Here is a 20,914-nt window from a genome sequence, read left to right on the forward strand (position 1 = left end):
CCGGGTCAGCCCTGTATTCGGGGTTGACGCAGGCTTAGCTCCTGTTCACTCATTGGTCGTGGGTGTGACCAGATGCAAGCATAAAGAGTGAACAAAATGTGTTCAAAGTGCTGCCCGTTGTGTTGGATTGTCAATGCAACCCTCTTCTTCCACTTCCTGGAAAGTGGATTGGTCGTCGTGGGCCAACTGAAAGGCCCCCAAGATCTCCCTTTCTGACCCCCTTAGACTTCGTCTCTGCTGTGAAGATACGAGATGTGCAGCACCTAAAACTACGGATACTGGAAGCCTGTGCTCGCATTTCTCCTGCCGTGTTGCTGTCAGTGTGTGAAGAGGGTTGCGTTGACAATTGACAACTCATGAAAGAATAAAGTTACGTTAAAACCAAGCACACCGTTGTTTTTCTTGTGAAATTCCCAATAAGTTTGATGTGTCACATGACCCTCTTCCCATTGGGAAAAAAAACAAAAGTTGGATCCAAAATGGCCGGCTTCATAATAGCCGACATGGTCACCACCCATCTTGAAAAGTTTCCCCCTCCCATATACTAATGTGGCACAAACAGGAAGTTAATATCACCAACCATTCCCGTTTTATTAAGGCGTATCCACAGAAATGGACTCCTCTTATATGTAACTTTTATATCACTGTGCAGTTTTATTTTATTTTATTATCATAAATACTTGCAACTCTGTGAGGTGATATGTCAGAGAATGTTATGTTCTGTTAGTAAAAGAAACTATTTCATATCTGACAACACAAACTTGGATTCATTCCCTTTTCTTCTACACTGTTTCGTACCTTTAATGGATAAAATTCTTACCATTGGAGGCTAATTGTGCAGAAACCTCCTGACAGCAGAGTGACTGAGCTAAAACTTTCTGTCCGAGTCAGCCAGGACACGCCCCTGTTCTGTGAGAAAGGATTTCACGTGTCCAGATACTGACGTTTCCTCTCCTCCTGGGCTCATTTGCCTACCAAATGGCTCGTCAGATATGATTCACAGCCTCTGCTTTCAGGCAGCGGCCTCCTTATTTGCACTTCAGCTGTCTGTTTCCTTATATAAAACCTGAAATTCACACTGAGGTCAAAGGGGAACGCAGGAAGTTAAAATCTGTCTTATGGCTTTCTAAGCTTAAATGTTATAGATTTTACTCAGGAAGTTTAATTTAAGATATAAAACTAACATATTGTGTTCCTGTCTAAATATTTCTGCATCCTTTGTGTTATTTTAGCTGTTCATATAACAAAATGTTCAGCTCATTCAGGAGATTGCTGCTGTGAGTTTGGGTTTTTGTAAATTTTATGCTTTTCAAAATATTTCACTTTATTTACATCATAGAAATACATTAAAGTCTCTTCAGTTCTGTTCTGGTAGTTTTAGCTTTTATTCAGCCTTTTTCTACTTTTTTAGTTTCTAGCTGGTCTTTAAAACAATTAGCTTTAGCTTTCATCCACCTTAATGGTACTTTTAGTTCTTTAGTTCACCTTTTGCTACTTTTAGCCTTTGGTTAGCCTTTTAATTTTTTATATTCTGGTTAGCTTTTAGCTATTATCTTTTAGCTAGTTAGTTTTGCTACTTTTAGCTTGTGTTTTGCAACTTTTAACTGGGATTTAAGCTTCAAGCTAGTTTCTGGCTGTTCTTAGCTTTTAACTAGCATTTTGCTGCTTTTAGTTAAGCTTTAGCTAGTTTCGTGCAATGATGCTGTTAGCTTTAACAGCTCGGTTCCACCTTCTTCAGTCATTTAAATGCATTTTCTTTAGTTGTATTCACGTCACATTGATGAAGATCAGAGTCTTCGGCTCGTCTCTGATGAACTTTCGGCTGTTGAACATCTCACCTGACCAGCAGCTGTTTGATACGTTTCTGTGATCTCTTCTCCTCAGTTCTCCTCAGTTCCTTTTTTTTAAAAAAATTTTGTATATTAATCGTTCTGTTTCGGCGTGTGTGTGCTGTCAGGAAGAGGCGGCGGTACCGGCGAGCGCCCACTCACAAGCTGTCAGCGTGAAACACCCAGAGGCCGACGCTCTGCCTGATCTGTCCCACTCAGAGAACAACAGTAAGACTCTCTCCTCTCTCGTGTTTCGGTTTCATTTTTACCTAAACGTGTAATGTCAGTTAAATTCTCTGCATTCAGGAGTTAACCAGAGTCTGAGTCATTTCCTGACTTCGGCTGTTTGTTCTTTTAAAGCAGAGAAAGAGCCGAATACAGATCAAACGGAATATTATATGAAAATGCCACGTGAATGCTGAGGGCTGAATGAAGCTGAAACGAGTAGATCAGAAGCTAAACTGAGCAAAACGGGTAAAACCTACAGCAAGCAGAACAGTGGCTAAAAGCTAAAACAAGCAGAACACTGCCTTAAAGCTAAAATGAGCAGAAAAGGAGCTAAAATGAGCAGAACAGTAATTAAAATCTGAAATCAGCATAGCTGTAGCTGAAAGCCAAAACCAATAAAAGCATAGGTTAAGGCTAAAATGAGCAAAGCCATGGCTATGGGTTAGCGTCAGTGAAATCATAGCTGAAGGCTAAGATGGCAAAATCATAGCTGTAAGCTTAACTGAGCAAAACTGTAGCTAAATGCTAAAACAAGAGGAACAGTAGCTAAAAGCTAAAGCAAGAGGGACAGTAGCTAAAAGCTTAAATCAGCGAAGCAGTTGCTATGGGCTAAAATTAGCAAAATCATAGCTGCAGGCTAAGACTTTCACGATTGTAGCTGCAAGCTTAAATGAGCAAAACAGTAGCTAAAAACTACAATTAATAAAACAGTAGCTAAGAGCTAAAACAATCAAAATCGTTCCTGAAAGCTAAAATTAGCAGAACCATAGCTGAGAGTGAGACCAAGAACATCTGCAGCTGAAGGCTAAAACTAGCAAAACAGTAGCTAAAAGACAAGATTAGCTCAACTAGCTAAAATGAGCAAATCAGTACTTCAAATGTAAAGCATTCACACAGTTTTAGGGTATTTAGTTTTATTAATTTATTTTTTATACTTCACATAAACGCAGCTGAAATGTGTGAACTGCACCTTAACGACCTTCGACCCCGTCATCGTGTCGAACTGGGAGTTTGGTTTGTAACTCTGTCTGCAGGCGAAGCGCTCTGTGAGACGGCAGAGTTTCGTCCCGGTTCTTCTGCTCAAACTCCGGGCTCGCCGCCCGAGCAGGAGCTAACCGGCACGCCGGCAGCTGACATGGATCCTCCCACAGCAGACGAGACGACGAGTCAAAGCGAGAGGTGATTCGATGGTTAAAAATAAACTTAGCATTATCAGCTGCAGTCCGTTTGTTGACTTTACCACTAGAGGTCTCCTGAGTCAGACAGGGTTTCAAATAAACTGTAAAATGAGTTTATTATGATGATAATTAGACATGCATGGCATATCTCACTGATAAAACAAGATTTTCCAAGAAAACGACTCCTGACTTTTAGTTGATGATGTGACTGTTGAGTCATCTTGAAAATTGCCAACAAATCTAAAGAAAGATCACTCTGTATCGCCTGTGTTTGTAGCATTAGCAATAAAAATTCATAAACCAGCGGACGCATCGTAGCTGGGTTGACATCACAGCTAATCGACCTTGGCGAGCACGCAAATGTTTGCAACTCAGATTTCCAGAAAACGAGCTGAAGTTTGGTGTTCAGTTTGGGTTTGACTCGAAGAATTTCACCTAGCACTGATGAAAAACGCATTATTGATATGATTTTCGTAAGAGAAATAGGCTAAACGTTGTGTTTATGTGTCATCTAAAGTCTCTCCTGTTGCAGCTGAAGTCACTCGATCATTTCCCTATGACTTTGGCCGTATTTGTGAGTCAAATGGGTGTTTTTTCTGTCTCTCTGTGGGAGGAGCTCATAGGCTAATTATTGTATCTGTGACCAAACTTTGCATGAGTACAGTCCACCTTCAAACATCATCTGTTTCACGTTCAGCTCCCTGATCAGATGTGTGTTGTTGCCGTCTAATCTGCGAATCAAGATTCGGAAAATGGATCCTGCCTGACAGTTTTTTTTTTTTTCTTGGCTCTTTGATTGCGGTCAGCGCCCCGCCGACCAGCAAGGATCTCCGAGAAGTCGAGGCGGACCCGAGCGCTGCAGACATGAGCCGGCATAAGGTTAGTGGCAGGGAGGAAGTGTTTTAACGCATAAGGGAATATAATTTCCTCTGTTCTCTTCAGCAACCACTCAGCTCCACTTCCCCTTCCTCTTTTTGGCCCACTCTTTCTCATTTAGTAAATTATGCAGGCTGGGTCTGAAGAAAAAATAAAATAAATAAAACGATCGATGTGATTCAAGGCGAAGATGATGTTAAATAAAATTAAACGGGTTATAAACCTGCCAATACATTATGGCTCATCAGCATAAAACAAGTTCAATGTTTTGTTAAAGATCCTAATGAAATGCATGGAAAAAGTTTAGTTTTTTGCCCTAAAAGCTGAAAAAACTGAATTCAAAATTAAACAATATTTTATAAGCTTTAATCCAGCAGATGATTAAAATTTTAATTAAAATTTAGAGGTTTATGTTCCGAATTGATGGATCTTTACTTTGTGTGTTCTTTGTTTTTGTCAGGAGCAGTAGTCCTCATAATAAGACCAAAACCCGGTCTTAATATAATGGAATATCATTTTCGGATTAGGGGTTAGGTTTAAGGCTAAGGTGTGCATAAGGTTTTGATTAAGCTACTAAAATGAATGACAATCAATACAAAGTCCTAATAAGAACAGAAACACAAACTTGTGTGTGTCATAAAACAGTCACCTTGCATTAATCTGCTTTTTTAATGTTCCATATATGATTTTTTTTATGGTAATCATGTTCAGCCACTAATATCCTCGCAGTGCTTTTTGCATTAGAAGCCAAGAATGTTTTTGATGCATGACTCGTGATGTTTCACCGTTGCTAGCTTTAGTTCCCTTCCTGATGGCAGAGCTTCTGCCCCGCTGAGAGCGGATCAACGCACTTTTAAATACCGTCAGTATTTTAGCAAAAGCTCTTTCGCGCTCGTGGACACGTGGTCATCGAAGGATTTCAGTCAAAAAGATTCAGCAGCATCTCTTGAAGGAAGTCGACGTTTTAATGTAAAATCAGTTTTTTTTCGATGCATTTAACTTGAATAAACTCACTAACAAAAAGAACATTAGGCACCCAGAAGGAAGGGTGCAATTTGGATGTAATCATACCAGTGATGAGTATGTAAATAATCAAATATGCAAAGAGCTGGCAAGTCAAGAATGGGCTTACGAGTGGAGCAAGTGTTATCAGGTAGTTGCCTGCTTTCTTTAGTGTTTCCAGGACTTTTTGGTGTTATCAGTCAGTAAAAACAATGAAGGCCACCAGAAACAGGAGACCTCTTAGACAGCGCTTGACAGAGTTTTATTGAGGTCGAATTTAAGGTTTGCGTGCAATATTTCAGCGTGTGGGGTCTACAGATGTCACTGTGACCCAACGTTGGAACCAACTGGTAGAGAGGACCCCCACCCACATTGTGAATAACTCAGGATGGACCACATCAAGGGAGCATTGTTGCATTAAGAGGCAAGCATTACAAAAACCCATGATGTCTGCCCATGCTGGGTCTTCTTGATCACTGAGATCAGCAGGACTGTGGGTTCGCCGTCTCAACCAGAGGACAGATGGCTGCATTCGGGGTTCAGTTCATTACCACAGACCATCGTGTGTGTATTCAGGGAGGGACAGGACCAATCCTGCCAACGTTTCGGTTCCGACTTCAGGTTTCAGGGCTCCTCTGGTAGTGATTGAGCTACTTCACTGACGTCTTACCCCTCCTGAGACGCCCGTCTACAGACATGTCTGTGGACCGCCTGGGACATGTTGGCCAGCCAGGTCCTCCATCTTTCCCCAGTCCGATGTCTAGGATCAGCCTCGACCTCAATTCTTACCCAGTGCTGACCTGACGGATCTCCAGTTATAACAGCTGTTGGCCTAATTGGTGCAAAGAAGAATATAATTCAGTTCAATTCAGTTTATTTGTATAACGCCGTTTTAAAATAAGTAATCTCAAGACCATATACAAAAGAAAAAACAAATCCAAATACAGTCGGCTGTAATAAAACAGCCGTTTGATCTAATGAAGAAACAATTTAAAGTAGATTATTTTAAAATCCTACGGGAAAAAAAAAATTGTCATGCATTTTATTTGTGTTATTCTTAGAGACAACAAATACAAACTGAAATTTTGACCGTCCATATATTTTCTGCTGCTTATCAGTGGTCGGATCAGGAAGGCAACAGATCCAGGAGGGAAACCCAGACATCCCTCTCCCCTCGGACTCGATCCCAAGCTGTTCCCGGGCCTGATTTTAGATATAAACCCTCCCGGGGTCCTTTCACAATGCAGCATGCCTGAAAACCAGAGGAAGGCGTCCTAATCAGACGCCCAAACCACCTTTTTGACACCTTTGGATGCAGCTCTACTCCGAGGCCGAGTCCATCCATCCTGTGGAGGAAGCTCATCTCAGTCGCTTGTATCCAGGATTTTTGTTCTTTCAGTCATGAATTGAACCTCAGGACCATGGGTGAGGGGTGGAAACCAGTAGACCAACCAGAGCAAAACCTTATTTAACCAATTAAACCTCTTCTTTAACATTATTTGCGTGTGGTGATTTAAAAAAAAAAAGATGTTGGCTGGTCATTTTAATATTTAATGGTCGTTTACAAGCTCAGAAACACAAGGGGGCCAAAATTTAAAAACGTAGTCCTAGCCAAGGGCCGATCTCAATGAATATTTCATTGAAAAAATACATAAATTAACCCTGGAAATATCAAACACCCTCTCCTCATTACATATGATACAGAATTTACAGCAAACAGACTTTAATAAACAAAAGACCTAAAAAAAACACATCATTAGCATTCTTTTTTTATGCCTTCTCATTAATTTTTCTTCATTAAAACTAAAAGGACAAAAAATAAATCTGCTGATGTACTGTAGCTACGATCATTTAACTTTGAAAGAAGGGAAAAAAGTACTAAAAAAGATACATTAAAGCAGACTGTTTAACTTCAGTCGGATACCTGATATCGTTTCTTGGCTGCAAGTTTATCAACAAGAGTTCGATCGGCCCCGTTTGACGTTCTTTCCACGTCAAAATCAAAGATCACTGAGAAGTTAAAACTTGTTTTCTTGGCCTCAAAGTAACTGTCGCAGACTGGAGGGCCAGATAAAATGGTACCTAGGGCCGGATCTGGCCCGCGGGCCTTGAGTTTGACACACATGGCTTACAGGTAACATGGTTTTATTTTGAAAATGAGCTGTCGTTGATGTCGCCTTAATTCCGTATTGAGTAAAATATTCAGTCAGTGTGTTGTTCTGTGTCAGAGCGGATATTATGTTCGCTCATTACACAAGATCCCGTTGCAGAGCTCGAAGCTCTCTCCTCTCTCTGTTGCATGCGTGTATTCACACAGCCCACCTACACTACAAAGTATTTTTTGCCAGCGTTAACCGAGTTAGCCGAGTACCATTTCCATCTAGTTGCACAAACACACGCTCGTAAAGCAGCAGCGCTCTCCACGTGCACAACTTTCACATTATATAAGAAATCAGCCCAATCTCTCCTCCGCACTCTGCATCTCATATAGCATTTCACTGCCATGGGACAGGTATGCTGTTTGCATCTTATTTTAATCATTTAAAATGTATTTTTTTTAAAAGTGTGCATTGGTTTTCAAACTCCGTCTTGTTTTTTTCTGCCGTTTGTTGCAGATCCTAAGCCGCGAGCAGTCGATGGACAAGCCGGCAGTTGAGGACAGGTGAGTGGTTTGTTTCGAATGGTTACGGTTTATGAAGCGGCATTATGTAATTTGTGGAGTTTATTTATTTATTTTTTTGTTTGAAGTACGAGCCTGTTACCTGTGCTTGTGGAGGAAGAAGAGAGCGTGCAGGACTGTGCAGCCGATGCTCCAACAGTTGCAGCCGGTGTGCCTGGTAGGAAGAGAGAGAGAGAGAGAGAGGATGCAGTTTGTTTACTCCTTTCGTCTTTTTACGAACGGCTTTAACCACCCACGCTGAATTTTATTTCAAGGAACAGATCAGATTACCTGCAGCGGGCCAAACAACTTATCTGAGAAGAGCTCTCCTCGGTCGGGGTCATCCGTCGTACGCGGCAGCCAATCAGGAGGTGGTATGAGCAACGCGACCTCTGACCCCAGCATTCCAGAGCTTGGCAAGAACAAAAAGGACTCCCTTCTTGACAAAAATAAAAAGGTACCGGTAAGTCTTGTTCCCCTCCTCCTTTCCTTTTCTCCTTATTATTTTTTAACAAATTAATAAATTGAATTCACATAAAATGCATCTGCATGATTTGTGCTGGAGTTTATGTGATGCATTCAGTTGAACTATTTTTTTTTTCTCCCCAAGACATGAGCCTAAACAAGTTAGAGGAGGAGTATATTTTACATCAGCTCGAGCTAAATGTTATGAAATGCCAGGATCATGTAGTGTGAAGATGGTGCCATCGTGATTAAATTCCTTTGAGATTGTGCGTTGGTGTCTTGCAAACCAAACATGACTGAAAGCTGAAGAGAAATGCTGTCTTTCCTGCTAAGTGAGTGAGCGTGTTTGTCTTTGGAAGAAAAGGAAGGAAGGAAGGAAGGAAGAATTGATTTATTTTTTTTCCTTTTAAGCTCTTTTTTTTTGAGACCAGAGTGAGTGAAAGGGACTCTTCCAGCTGCGTTACGTTAAGAATAGTGGAAGAGGAGTGCGATGAAAGAATGGATGTAAAGAAGAAGGGATCAGAGAAGAGGAGGCAGCAGGAAACAGAGACCGATGAAGAACAAACAGCCATGTTTGTGCGTGCTTTGCAGGAGCTGACTCGCAGCATGGAGCCCACGGAGAAAGTTCCGGATGAACCCAGCGAGACCAGCGTGGCTTCCAGGAGGGCATGTAGGTCATTTATTCATCGTGTAGTTCCAGGATTGCTTCTTTCTGGTCATTTGTTTGTTGCTTTGGGATTTACTTCAGTTCTGATTTCACTCCAGCTGACACTTCTGTGATTTCTGACAACGAAGATGTTTTCAAAGAAGACAAAAACGGGTAAGATGGTGACTTAAATCTGCGAGCCAACTTAAATCTGTTCTCGTTTATGTGTATTTTAATTATCATCTTTTGTTTGCAGTTTGTCACCTACTGATAAGGAAATTGAGGTATGTATACCAGAATGATCTTGGTGTTCCTCTGTAGATCTGAATTTATACGCACGTTTGATTTAGCACCTTTCTTACCTGCACGGTAATCTTACAGGGTTTTATCTTTGATTTATACGACATAATTACCACTTTAAATACGTGAAACAAACAGGAAATAAGAACCTGAGTTCTGGAATCTGTGTCCGTTTCTGCTGCAGTTATTTCAGGTTGGATGAATGCTTCTTGTGTCCAACAATCTTTAAATCATGAGCTCCTCAGTTGGACTGGAGTCTGAACTTTGACTGGGTCACTCCAAGACCTTTTGACGGTTTGTCCTTAAACCCGCTGGAGGGTTGCTTCAGGACAGTGGTCTCCAATCCTGATCTGAATCAATGGGTGATTAACAGGCTTCTGCAGAACATGAAGAGGTGATTTAACCTCTGAATCAGGTGTGTTGGAGCAGAGGAACAAGGAAAACAGGCAGAATGGTGGCCCTTGAGGACCAGGATTGCAGACCGCTGCTTCAGAGGGTCATTGTCCTGCTGGAAGGTGAACCTTTTGTCCCAGACTCAGCTTTCCTTCAAGCATTTCTTTATATTTTGCTTCATCCATCACAGATCTTAAAGAGTCCATTCATCACGTAATACATAAACATATTCCGTCAAAACAAGTCCACGAACATCTGTAAGACAGTGTAGACAACAACTATCAGTTCTAAGGTGGATGTGATTTGCATTTGAGAGTACATCGTTTCCCTTCTCATATGTCATGATCTTAAAAACAGCATCACTGGTTAGCAGTCAGGACAGACGTCTCTTTGAGGCTGTGAAGCCTTGACCAGTTCCCTGGTCCCTGCTGATGGGGGAATATATCCTCAGGGCATGATGCAGCCATCGCCATGCTTCACTGTTGTTCCTGGACGTTATTTCATGAAACCCAGCTCTGTGCAGCTTATCGCTTATTATTGATTCTCGGCTCGTGAGCTTTGGTGGACGACCTTCTCTTGGTCGGTTTTCTGTTTCCTAATATTAGATTTATTGGAGTTTCACAGGATGTTCAGGGTTCGGGGATGTTTTTTCTAACCCAACCCTGATCTGTGCTTCCGATCCTGTGATCCTGTGTGTCTCTTGATTGGTTCATCGAGTCTGGGAGCTGTTTTATTTAAAACACAACTTTTTTTTTTTCCCCCTCATTTAACGGAATTGATCTGAAGCATTTTGTGTCCGTTACTTGGCGACAGTTTGTCATTGGGTGTAATTATTTTCCCAGGCGGAGTTCCAGCGCCTGGCTCTTGGGTTCAAGTGTGACATGTTCACCCTGGAGAAGAGGCTCCGGCTGGAGGAGAGGTCACGTGACCTCGCCGAGGAAAACGTGCGACGGGAAGTGTCCAGCTGCCAGGGTCTGCTACAGGTTCGTCTTCGAGTCTTCAGCTTTCTGTGCTCGGAACGGTTACTCAGGTTTCTCCTCTCTGGTCTCCAGAGATCAGACTTTTGTTTAAACTGAAGATATTTTTTATTAAAGTTCCTCACGGACATGAGAACCATTTAATATCTGGAGTATTATTCTCTGTATATTTACAGCAACTTTTTTAATAACAGAACAACTTCCACTGTCTGCCATTAAATATTAAGGGATGGAGATTATCCCAGATACTGGATACTGCATGTGTTTTGTACCAGGTTTAAACAAATGCTTTAGCTAAACCCTCACAAATAAAAACTCTCCTCAATGGACCCAAAACAGACCACAACAAACTTAATTTGACTTTTATCTTTGACCTTTGTTTCTTGTTGCCTGTAAGTAAAAGCAGGTTTTGTTGCCTTTCCTTTAGCTGAATTTATAAAAAGAAAATGCCAAGTTTACCAAAATGTCATCTGACGGGCATAAAATAATCTTCTTGAATCAAATGGATATAAGCTGTGCAATGTTTACCAATAAAGTTTAACAAAAAAAGACAAATGAGGAACCAAAAACAGATGGTAGGCTTCAAAAATAAACTATAAACACAACATATTAAGAAATACACTCTTAATATGTTGTGTTTATAGTTTATTTTTGAAGCCTACCATCTGTTTTTGGTTCTGTTTTTGGTAAAAGAAAACTGCTACAGTTTAACCTAAGAGATGCTTCATCTTTTAATTTATCATCTAATGTTTGCTTAGTTTTCTTAGTTTTCAGCCAATAGTTCTTCTGGAAGCACTTTGTTGGTTTTAAAATACTATTTAAAGCCTTTTATTTTGACAGAAAAATGGGAACAATTTGTTTTTTGCATCAGGCTGGTAGTAAAAAAGAGATTAGAGATTTAAAGTTTTCTTTGCCAAGTTGCCTTATGTGTAAAAAAAAACAACAACATTGGTTCACCTTTTTATGCTTAAACGACTCAGAGTTAAGAAAACTCAACAATCAGCAAAAACAGCATCGACTTAAAAGGATTGTTTTAAAAAAAAACATTTCAAAAGATTTTCAGAAAAGTTAAACTCTTTGAAAGCAAACTCTAAACAAAAAAAGTTTTTTTGTGGTTGTGTTGTGATTTTTTTAGCCACCATTTATGCTGGACTGTTCTAGTTTGCAAACAAAGGTGCAACATATGTGTGGCGATGATGAACAAAATAAATAACGGCGTAGACCGGAGTGTTTGATCTGACATCTTATTATGTAATATTTGTCTGCGTTAAGTAAATTTGCCTACCTGTGGTTTTGGGTTTTTCTTCAGCAGCTTTTCAGAAACAAACTAAATTGTGTCCCGGTCCTGGTCATTTTAATATTTAATGGTCGTTTACAAGCTCAGAAACACAAGGGGGCCAAAATTTAAAAACGTAGTCCTAGCCAAGGGCCGATCTCAATGAATATTTCATTGAAAAAATACATAAATTAACCCTGGAAATATCAAACACCCTCTCCTCATTACATATGATACAGAATTTACAGCAAACAGACTTTAATAAACAAAAGACCTAAAAAAAACACATCATTAGCATTCTTTTTTTATGCCTTCTCATTAATTTTTCTTCATTAAAACTAAAAGGACAAAAAATAAATCTGCTGATGTACTGTAGCTACGATCATTTAACTTTGAAAGAAGGGAAAAAAGTACTAAAAAAGATACATTAAAGCAGACTGTTTAACTTCAGTCGGATACCTGATATCGTTTCTTGGCTGCAAGTTTATCAACAAGAGTTCGATCGGCCCCGTTTGACGTTCTTTCCACGTCAAAATCAAAGATCACTGAGAAGTTAAAACTTGTTTTCTTGGCCTCAAAGTAACTGTCGCAGACTGGAGGGCCAGATAAAATGGTACCTAGGGCCGGATCTGGCCCGCGGGCCTTGAGTTTGACACACATGGCTTACAGGTAACATGGTTTTATTTTGAAAATGAGCTGTCGTTGATGTCGCCTTAAAGATTTGCCTACCTGTGGTTTTGGGTTTTTCTTCTGCAGCTTTTCAGAAACAAACTAAATTAGTTAGTTTTTTCTGGAAAGATGCTTCTTATTTTTCTGTTCAGAGTTGCTTCCATATCTTTTTTATTTATTTATTTTTATTGCAGTGAAGTACTTCTGCATAAGTTGTGCTTTTGCCACCGGGTATCAAAACTTTCAGTTCGGTCAGGACTTTAGGTAGTTAAGTAGTACTTTTTATTAATATTTAACTTTATTTACAAAGAAGAAAAAACATGGATCTCATCAGTTCCTTCAAAAACATTGAAATCTCTTTAACTGTACTCGCTTTGTGTCAGTTTTCATGGGCTCCTTTTAGCTTTTAGCTACTGTCTTGCTAATTTTAGCTTTTAGTTATGGTTTTGCTTGCTTTTAACTAAAATTAGTAAAGCCATGGATGCTCCAGTTTGGCTAATTTGAGCTTTTAACAACCATTTTCTTACATTTAAATATTATCAACTGTTTGGTAAATTTTAATTTTTGATTTTTAGCTACTGATTTAGCAAAACTTGACTTTTAGCTGTAGTTTTGCTCATTTGAACTTTTAGCTACTGTTGGCATTTATTCTGCGTCTTCCAGCAGTCTTTCAGTACTCGTCATTCCTGCTACATTTTTTACAGAAAATGCCAATAAAGTGGAAATCTGTGCTGAATGTTTCAGTGTTTTCTTCACCGTATCCCTTTTAGGCTCTGATTCCTCTGTGTGAAGATGACAGCCAGTCCATGGAGATCATCCAGAGACTTCAGAAAAACCTGGAAATTCTCATCCAGTCCATGACCAGGGTGTCCAGCCGCTCTGAAATGTTGGGCGCGATCCACCAGGTCAGCTCGAAAGCTAACGTGAGCGTCGCATCAGAACCAGATCAGAGCAAAACTCTAACGTCCGGTCATTCGGATCTTCGCTGAATTCCAGGAGAACCGAATCGGTAAAGCGGTGGAGGTGATGATCCAGCACGTGGAGAACCTGCGGAGGACGTACACCAAGGAGCACGCCGAGCTGCTGGAGCTCAGAGAGGCGCTCATGCAGAGCGAGAGGTCGTTTGGGTCACAAACGGAAAAAGGTTACGGACACGCTCGGGATTCCGACTTTTCAAACTGATGTTTGAACTGATTGTTGGCTTTTTTTTGACACAGATTTCACTTTTTTTTTTTTCACTGACAGATGATTTTCGTGGCAAGAAGCCGTTGCAAAACAAGGTCAGTTGGTGTCATATTGCATCATTTACTCAGTCTTCTTTTAAAGGTGCGTGCACATCTGTGTTACTTAAGGTTTTTGTTGTTGTTTGTCTCCACCTCAACCCGTGTTTAACCTCCTAGTCAACCAGGCGGTTCAGCATCGCACCTATTCCCTGTGCTGGTGGGGGCAACATGCAGTTTGATATGGTGAGAATTCCTTTTCCTGCTGTATCATTAACCATTAATTTCTCCCCTCTCATAGCCAAAGTTTTATTCTTGTTTTTGGTTTGGTTTCACACCACATGCATTACCGTACTTGCCAACATTTGGGAATGTCAATGTGGGACAACATAGCGTGAACATTAACTTGAACATTTCCAGGCCTCCTCTTGATGCTCAGACACAACTTCCTGCTGTCTTTCAACCACTTTGAAAAGCTTTCTTTCCTGCCTCCATCTTTATCTTTCTGCCTCTCCGTCTTTAGCTCTCTGTCATCAGATGACAACACGACTCACACGAAAACAATCGCGCTCCCGCCACATATAACTTTCTGTCCTCTCTGCTGGGAGATTGACAGCTATCAGTGCTTGGGGAAGTGGGCGGGGCTTACGGCACGCTTTCTCACATTTAGCCGCCAAAGGGACTTTTGGCCGTCCCGCACAGAATGATGCGGGACAAGGGACGGGGGGGGCTAAGTATGCTTTATTGATGTGAAACGAGGTCAGAACTCGAGGAGAGAATAACTTGAATCGATCAACATGTTCGGAGAACTTGTGGCCTTTATCAGGATCTTACAGCAGCCAACAAATCACTAAACACAACGACAAATTAAGAAACAATTACATAAACCTACCGTCGTCCATCACTGATTGGACGACGGCACCGTTTGGCTTTTGCACCAGAAGTTTTTCTGCCTGTAGCTCGTTCTTGAAAACATGAATGTTACCGGTGACCCAAACGTAGCTGCTGCTACCCAAGAATATTTTGAGTCAGGACATACATACGAGAAAAGACTGGACGTGCTTTCAGGTTTAAAAGCCAAATGGTGCCGTCGACCAACCAGCGATGTCTCATGTTTCCACTGGTAGCTACCTGTTCTGGTAGGTTAACGTCATTGTGATTTGTTGATGTGGTTTGCACTTCAGGGCCACCGTAGGATCTTCTATACAAACTCTCCAAGCATTGCTGGTGTTAAATGCGTATCTTCTTCATGCTAAGACAAAATGATCATCCAATGATTAGAAGGGACAGAGTTAAAGCTGTTTAGGTTATAAGTGATGTTATGCACAATCTGATACGATATTATGAGATCTGTTGGAGCTCCAAGGAGGATTTTCAGCTACTGCCACATCAGATTTTCGCTCAGTATCTGTAAATGCGATTTGCGGACATTTTTCTGTTGGCTAAGATTGAGTTGTAGATACATCCAGTGGTTCATCAGATACTTCACCAACAGGCAGTGTGGACTGTTAATGCTATTACCACAGCAAATGTTAGCTAAATATCTGTAAAATGTGTTGAGTTAAAGCCATTTTGGCATTTGGTAGCATCAATTAGTTGTGGCAGTCATATTGAACGGGTTGGCTGCATCCAATGATTACTTTGCAGTGCTTCTAGTGATTACTTTTTAGTCCTCATGAGACATTTTCCTAATGGTCCAGACAAACAAACACAAGCAGACATGGGCAAAATCATTATCGCCCTTTTGCATTTGGCGGCAGGCGATAAAAAGCATTGAGCTATAAGAAAGTGTCAGATTTCCATTAAGGTCTCAGCTTGGAGAGCTAAGAAAACTCCAAAACTGAGGTCGATCAAAGAGCTATCTGCAGCAGAGATATTAGTTGTTCATATCCTTTCTGCAGAACTTAAAGAGAGATGCACTCTCAGTTAATTACCAATTAATTTTTAATCACAAGCCAACAAAAATCAAAGGCGGATGATAATGTTTTTGTCTGTGGGTTCTTTTGACTGTAGTGTTCGCCAAATACATCAAGAACCACTGGATGGGTTTTAATGAAACTGCATCTACAACAGATTAAATTTCACTAACACGATAGCCTGGTCAGTTTTACAGATATCGAGCTAAAATTTGACGTGGTAGACATACTGTGAAAATCGCTCATAATGTTTTTAAGGTTTGACCCCAACTCAAAGATGATCTCAGTCTAAAACTCCGCCGTGAAAGGCAGCGGGCGACATGCGTTCCTTCAGGGAATCCTGGGCCTTTACGCATTCATGGAATCATTAATTCAGTTGTTGTTTTCGTCCCCAACACAGGCCAAATTCCAGGACGGTTCGGAGGCGGACGCAGAGCGGCTGACCAGGCGATCCCCATGGTAGGTGCTAAAATCCGCCGCTGCCACGTGAGGTTAAAGATCATATCGTCTGGACCCATTTAAGTGCCTAAATCTCCTGTCGTGTGGACTTGTTATTATTTGGTGGGGTTGTTGTTGTTGTTATGCCCCTCTGTGATAACGGTGGTTTTCAGGAATATGGCGGGGAAGAGCATGACGCGTCCCCCACTAAAACGGTTTGTTAGCTCTGCGGCCTGGGTTGACACTGAAGAGCCCTCTGTCATGATGAAGGGGTAAGACATGCCAAGGAGATAGACGCCACGCTGGCTGCGTCACAATTGTTTTGTTTTTTTTGAAACGGCAAACCCATATGCAAAAAAGATGGCAACTTCCTGGTGTGAAATCCTCACTGCCTGCCTCACATTGCTCTTGTTGTCAGGAAAACAATGGGCTGTGTTATGTTTTAAAACAATCTCTTTTAAAGTACAGATGCCACTGCTCATGTTTTGTTCTAAATTAGGATGAGGAGACGTGTTTGAGTTGTGGATTATGCAGAAATTGGCAGAAACAATGCAAAGAAAAGCAAAGCTTAAAAGAGGAAGAAGCAGTTATGACACCAAACCACATGACGGCTATCTTTTCTGTATCTGGTCCATCAACCTTTGCATGGGGAAGTGTTTATCAAAAGGGCTTCTGTTTGTTTTCTTTAACCTGCCAACACCCGAGGCGCCTGCTGTTCTCTCGTGGAGGCACGGGTCAAACGTTTGGAAGAGAAATAAGCGTTTCGTTTGGAAATCTGAAATATTCTCAAACCGCTCAGGGTTTCCCCCAAAAAAGAGGCTAAGCCCGGAGGTAGGTGGCCGTGATTTAGAGTTGACAGGAAAGTTGAAAATATGGCTATTTATTTTGTGATATACTGTAAAAACTACAGTTTTACAAAAAGACACTTTTGAAATACTTTTTAAACAAAAATACAATTAAAATAAATCCTAATTTAAGTCACATTTACAAATAAATTAAATGAACATAAATGAAAAAGTGCAAACAAAGCACCAACACACGTCTCACTTCCAGCCCAATGAATAACAACAGAGATGCTGTACTGTGCTTTTTGTGGCACAGGCTGCATGTTGGATCACTACATGAAACAAAACATATCTAATGCTGAATTTAATAGCATCGTTTTACTGGTAAACAAGGATAATATTTTCACTAAGCACAAAACATGCTTATTGTATTCGGCCTTGTAAAGCCACCTGCATTTCTGGTTAACCCTCTCAGGCTCAAATTAAGTTTTAGTAACAGGAAAAATCAGATATTTGGGGAAATTATTATCTGAGTAAAATAAGGCTCATAAAATATGAATGTGGAGTAATTAGGTATATGCAATTCGCTGTTGCAAATCTGCAACGTCTGCCTTGAGAGGGTTAAACCCGCTCTGACAACATGCTACAGGTAGCTGAAGGCGGCTCGGCCTCAGGGCTCATTAAAGTCCTGCAGGCGAACCAGCTCCGCTAGAGCAGAAAAATCGTCCATTATGAACGGAGCGCTGGGGCGGGGACAGCGCGATTGTGTCACTGTTGGCATGCGGTGAGGTAGATGAAAGCAGTGGCTTTGGGGCTGCGGGTGGAAAAATAACATGCATAAAAAATGACGTATTTATAATAAACAAGCGGAGCTTAGCCTGGTGGCTCGCCAGGCTTGTAATACACTGAGGGAAACCCTGCTGCTTTGTGGCTCAGTGCTCTGGGATTGGAACTTAAGGGTTGCTCAGCTTGGACTGCATTTTGTTAAAAATTAAATTTTCAGTCATGATTTAATGTTAAAAAAAACAATAATCTGCCTGCTTTTCTTTGCTGCTCATGCACAACATTTATTTATGCATGGAATGTGTTTGTGTGCGCTCACAGAACGTTGCAATCACGTAATCCCACGTGTGTGTTTGTGAATGCGTTGCCGTGCATGCCCACAGGCCATCCTGCACCAGCTCAGACTGCCAGTCGGAGGACGAGCAGAAGGACGAGAAGCTGGCAGAGAGGAGGAGGTCCAGTCTCAGTGAGCTGGGCAGCAAACTCACCTCCCTCATTCTGCCCCTTAAGACGTTAGTCTGAACCCAGAAACCCAGTTCTGGACTTCTGCAGCACCGCTATCCGCCAGCAAAACCATGAGGCTGACTGCAAGGTGGAAGAGTTGGTCACTTCTTGTGCACTGAGGTTCTGCTTGTAATCTTATTTCATTTTTGTTGTCAATCGTAACGTCCATTTGGGACATTTATACAGCGTTGGAGAAGCCAAATCTTTTTTTAAAATGTGAGAATTGGTCTTTTTTTTTTTTTTTTTTTCTTCAATATTAAGGTGAACCTCTGGAACCACCCAAGTGATGAAACTCTTTCATTTTGTCAGATCCATACGGGTCCAGCTTCTTTCCTCTCGGGGCTCAACAGCTTCAGATCATATTCTAAATCATATTTTATTATACAAATATTAACGTCTTCCTTCAGCTTTTCACTGGCTTGAGATCAACGTGACAAATAATTTTGGTTTTTGTGCATGGAGCTCAAGTTGATCATCTACAACCGCAATTCCAAAAAGGTTGGGACACTGTCAAATGTAGATAGAAACAGAATTCAATCATTTACAAATCTCAAACTTTTATTCACAATAGAACATATCAAATGTGTAAATTAAGATTTTTTTTTTTTTAGTAAAGTCATTTTGAATTTCATGGCAGCAACAGGTCCATGTTCTCCTCTTCTTTTAACATCAGTCTGTAAACATCTGGACCTGAGGAGAGCAGCTGCTGGAGGTTTTGGAGGGAATGTTGTCCCATTCTGTCTGTAGAGGATTCTAGCTGTTCAACAGTTCTGGGTCGTCTTTGCTGGATTTTTTTGCTAGATGTCAGCAGATGTTGTTCTAAAACCTGGAGATACTTTTCATGCATTGATGGAGCCTTTCCAGATGTGTAAGCTGCCCCATGCCAGAGGCACTAATGCACCCCCATACCATCAGAGAGGCAGGCTGACCTCAGAACAGTTCTCCTCTTTAGTCCAGAGGAGACACATCTGTTCACATCTGGCTTCTTCTTTGCCTGATAGAGCTTTAAGCAGCGTTTGTGGACGGCACGGTGAACTGTGTTTACAGACAATGTTCCTGAGCAGAACCAGAACCAGAACCTGATCACCAACATCCAGCCTTGACCTTTGACCTGAGAGATTTCACCAGATTCTTCAGATCTGTTGATGATTTTATGAGCTGTAGATGATGGGATAATTAAAGTCTTCCAAAGTTTCTGTTGAGGAACATTATTCTGAAATTGTTTCACTATTTGAACCTCTGCCCATCTTTACTTCTGACAGATTCAGCCTCTAAACTGCTCTTTTTGACAATTAACCTAATTAGTTGTAAAATGTTCCTCCAGCTGTTTCTTATTCGGACCACCAGCTTTTGTTGCCTCTGGCCCAAACTTTTAAACGTGTTGCTGACATAAAATTCAAAATGATCTTTTTCCTCCAAAACAAGGTGAAATTTCCTAGTTTCAACATTTAAAATAAATAAGAGTTTATGAGATTTGCAAATCACTGCATTCAGTTTTTATTTACATTTTTACACAGCGTCCCAACTTCTTAAAAACAGCAACAGATTTGCAAATCATTTCATTTTGTTTACGTTTTACACAACGTTTTTCAGAATTGAGGTTGTAATTATCTGTTCTTCTGTCGTTTACTAACAGATGTAACTCTGTGCAAACTGTGGGGCGGCTATGTGTTTTTTTTTATGTGAACAAATGATGTGGTGTTCTGAACTTTCCTCTGCTCCTTTCCTCCTCCCACCTGACTCAGGAGTCAGGACGAGCTGTTTGTAATCCTGTAAGTGAAGGTGGGAGAGCAAAAACTGGGACTTTGCCGAACCAGTTCATACTTTAATCCACCTGCTTACCTGCTGCACTGTTTTCATCATGTTCATCATGATGTGATTTAGCAAGAAGTGCCTTCCATTCATTCTAACTCCAGCTTATTTATCTCCTGCTGTCCATTTCATAATGAGTTACCACAAATGAGTTTTCCAACACTTGGACCTGTGATGGTTTCCCACCATCGCAGCTCATTTTTGGTGCCCTGGCTCTCCTGCTCGTCTTGTGCACAGCCTTCCTTCCACGTCCCGTTTTTCTGCTGATCGTAACGTTTTTTCCTTTCCCCCTCCTCCCTCCAGTCCGAGCTCTTCCTCCACGCCGACTTCGACAGATCCAGGGATGTCTCCGTCTCTGTCCCACAGCCTGACCGGGTCCCGCTCAGCTGCTGCAGCAGTGGCCAGAGGAAGCAGGGGGCTCTGGATGTGGTTAGCAATTATCGTGGTGCTTGCAGGTTAGCTCGTCTTAGTACTTGAAATAAAATACATTTTTTGTTGTGTTAACATTGAAGGTTTTGGGGCCACTTGTTAACTGGCAGCTTTAAGGTGGCAAAAGTATCCAAACCATGGCTTTTTATGTTTATTTACTGTAAAACCTTTCTGCAGGTGGTTAAATCAGTTGTAGTAGGTTCCTTAATGTGGATTTGTTGCTTCAGGTCGTTCCGTAATGTCTCTTATGCCCCTTTTACACGGGCTCTAATACAGAAGTCCGGCTCTACTCTGCTCTACTCAGTTCGGCTCTATAAAGAACGCATCGCGTTCACACCGGCCAGTTTGGTCTGTAGCAGAAGAACGCCTCCTCGTGTTGCGGGGGGTGCGCTATCAAAACTTAGCGAAAGTTGTGTAAACAACTAAAGCCCTATGGACAACGTTGGCCCTGTGTTGTTGCTGTTTTTTAAACTTATGGGGATTCTCCTGAGACTTCAGGAAGAGAGGCGCAGTGGAAGAAATGCTCTGG

At 41.2% G+C, this 20,914-nt stretch overlaps 1 protein-coding gene across 8 annotated transcripts in view; it reads left to right on the forward strand.

Moving 5' to 3' along the window:
- Nucleotides 1–20,914, forward strand: part of LOC108244055 (lymphoid-restricted membrane protein) — a 54,172-nt gene that overhangs the window by 30,576 nt on the left and 2,682 nt on the right. For 3 of the 8 annotated variants that reach the window (XM_037981229.1, XM_037981230.1, XM_017429917.3), the window contains exons 21-38: nt 1,958–2,057; nt 3,092–3,236; nt 4,042–4,114; nt 7,729–7,775; nt 7,862–7,950; nt 8,048–8,235; nt 8,829–8,907; nt 9,003–9,057; nt 9,140–9,167; nt 10,419–10,559; nt 13,269–13,403; nt 13,495–13,642; nt 13,744–13,778; nt 13,899–13,964; nt 16,035–16,093; nt 16,246–16,344; nt 18,024–18,152; nt 20,260–20,411. In XM_037981229.1, the coding sequence (XP_037837157.1) occupies nt 1,958–2,057; nt 3,092–3,236; nt 4,042–4,114; nt 7,729–7,775; nt 7,862–7,950; nt 8,048–8,235; nt 8,829–8,907; nt 9,003–9,057; nt 9,140–9,167; nt 10,419–10,559; nt 13,269–13,403; nt 13,495–13,642; nt 13,744–13,778; nt 13,899–13,964; nt 16,035–16,093; nt 16,246–16,344; nt 18,024–18,152; nt 20,260–20,411 (1,768 nt within the window). Of the gene's footprint in view, nt 1–1,957; nt 2,058–3,091; nt 3,237–4,041; nt 4,115–7,728; nt 7,776–7,861; nt 7,951–8,047; nt 8,236–8,828; nt 8,908–9,002; nt 9,058–9,139; nt 9,168–10,418; nt 10,560–13,268; nt 13,404–13,494; nt 13,643–13,743; nt 13,779–13,898; nt 13,965–16,034; nt 16,094–16,245; nt 16,871–18,023; nt 18,153–19,889; nt 19,917–20,259; nt 20,412–20,914 lie in introns of those variants that run through there. The other 5 variants (XM_025009013.2, XM_037981231.1, XM_037981232.1 and 2 more) reach the window with 5 other exon arrangements.

The sequence above is a fragment of the Kryptolebias marmoratus genome, linkage group LG18 (genome assembly GCF_001649575.2).
Source record: "Kryptolebias marmoratus isolate JLee-2015 linkage group LG18, ASM164957v2, whole genome shotgun sequence".
Lineage (NCBI taxonomy): Eukaryota > Metazoa > Chordata > Actinopteri > Cyprinodontiformes > Rivulidae > Kryptolebias > Kryptolebias marmoratus.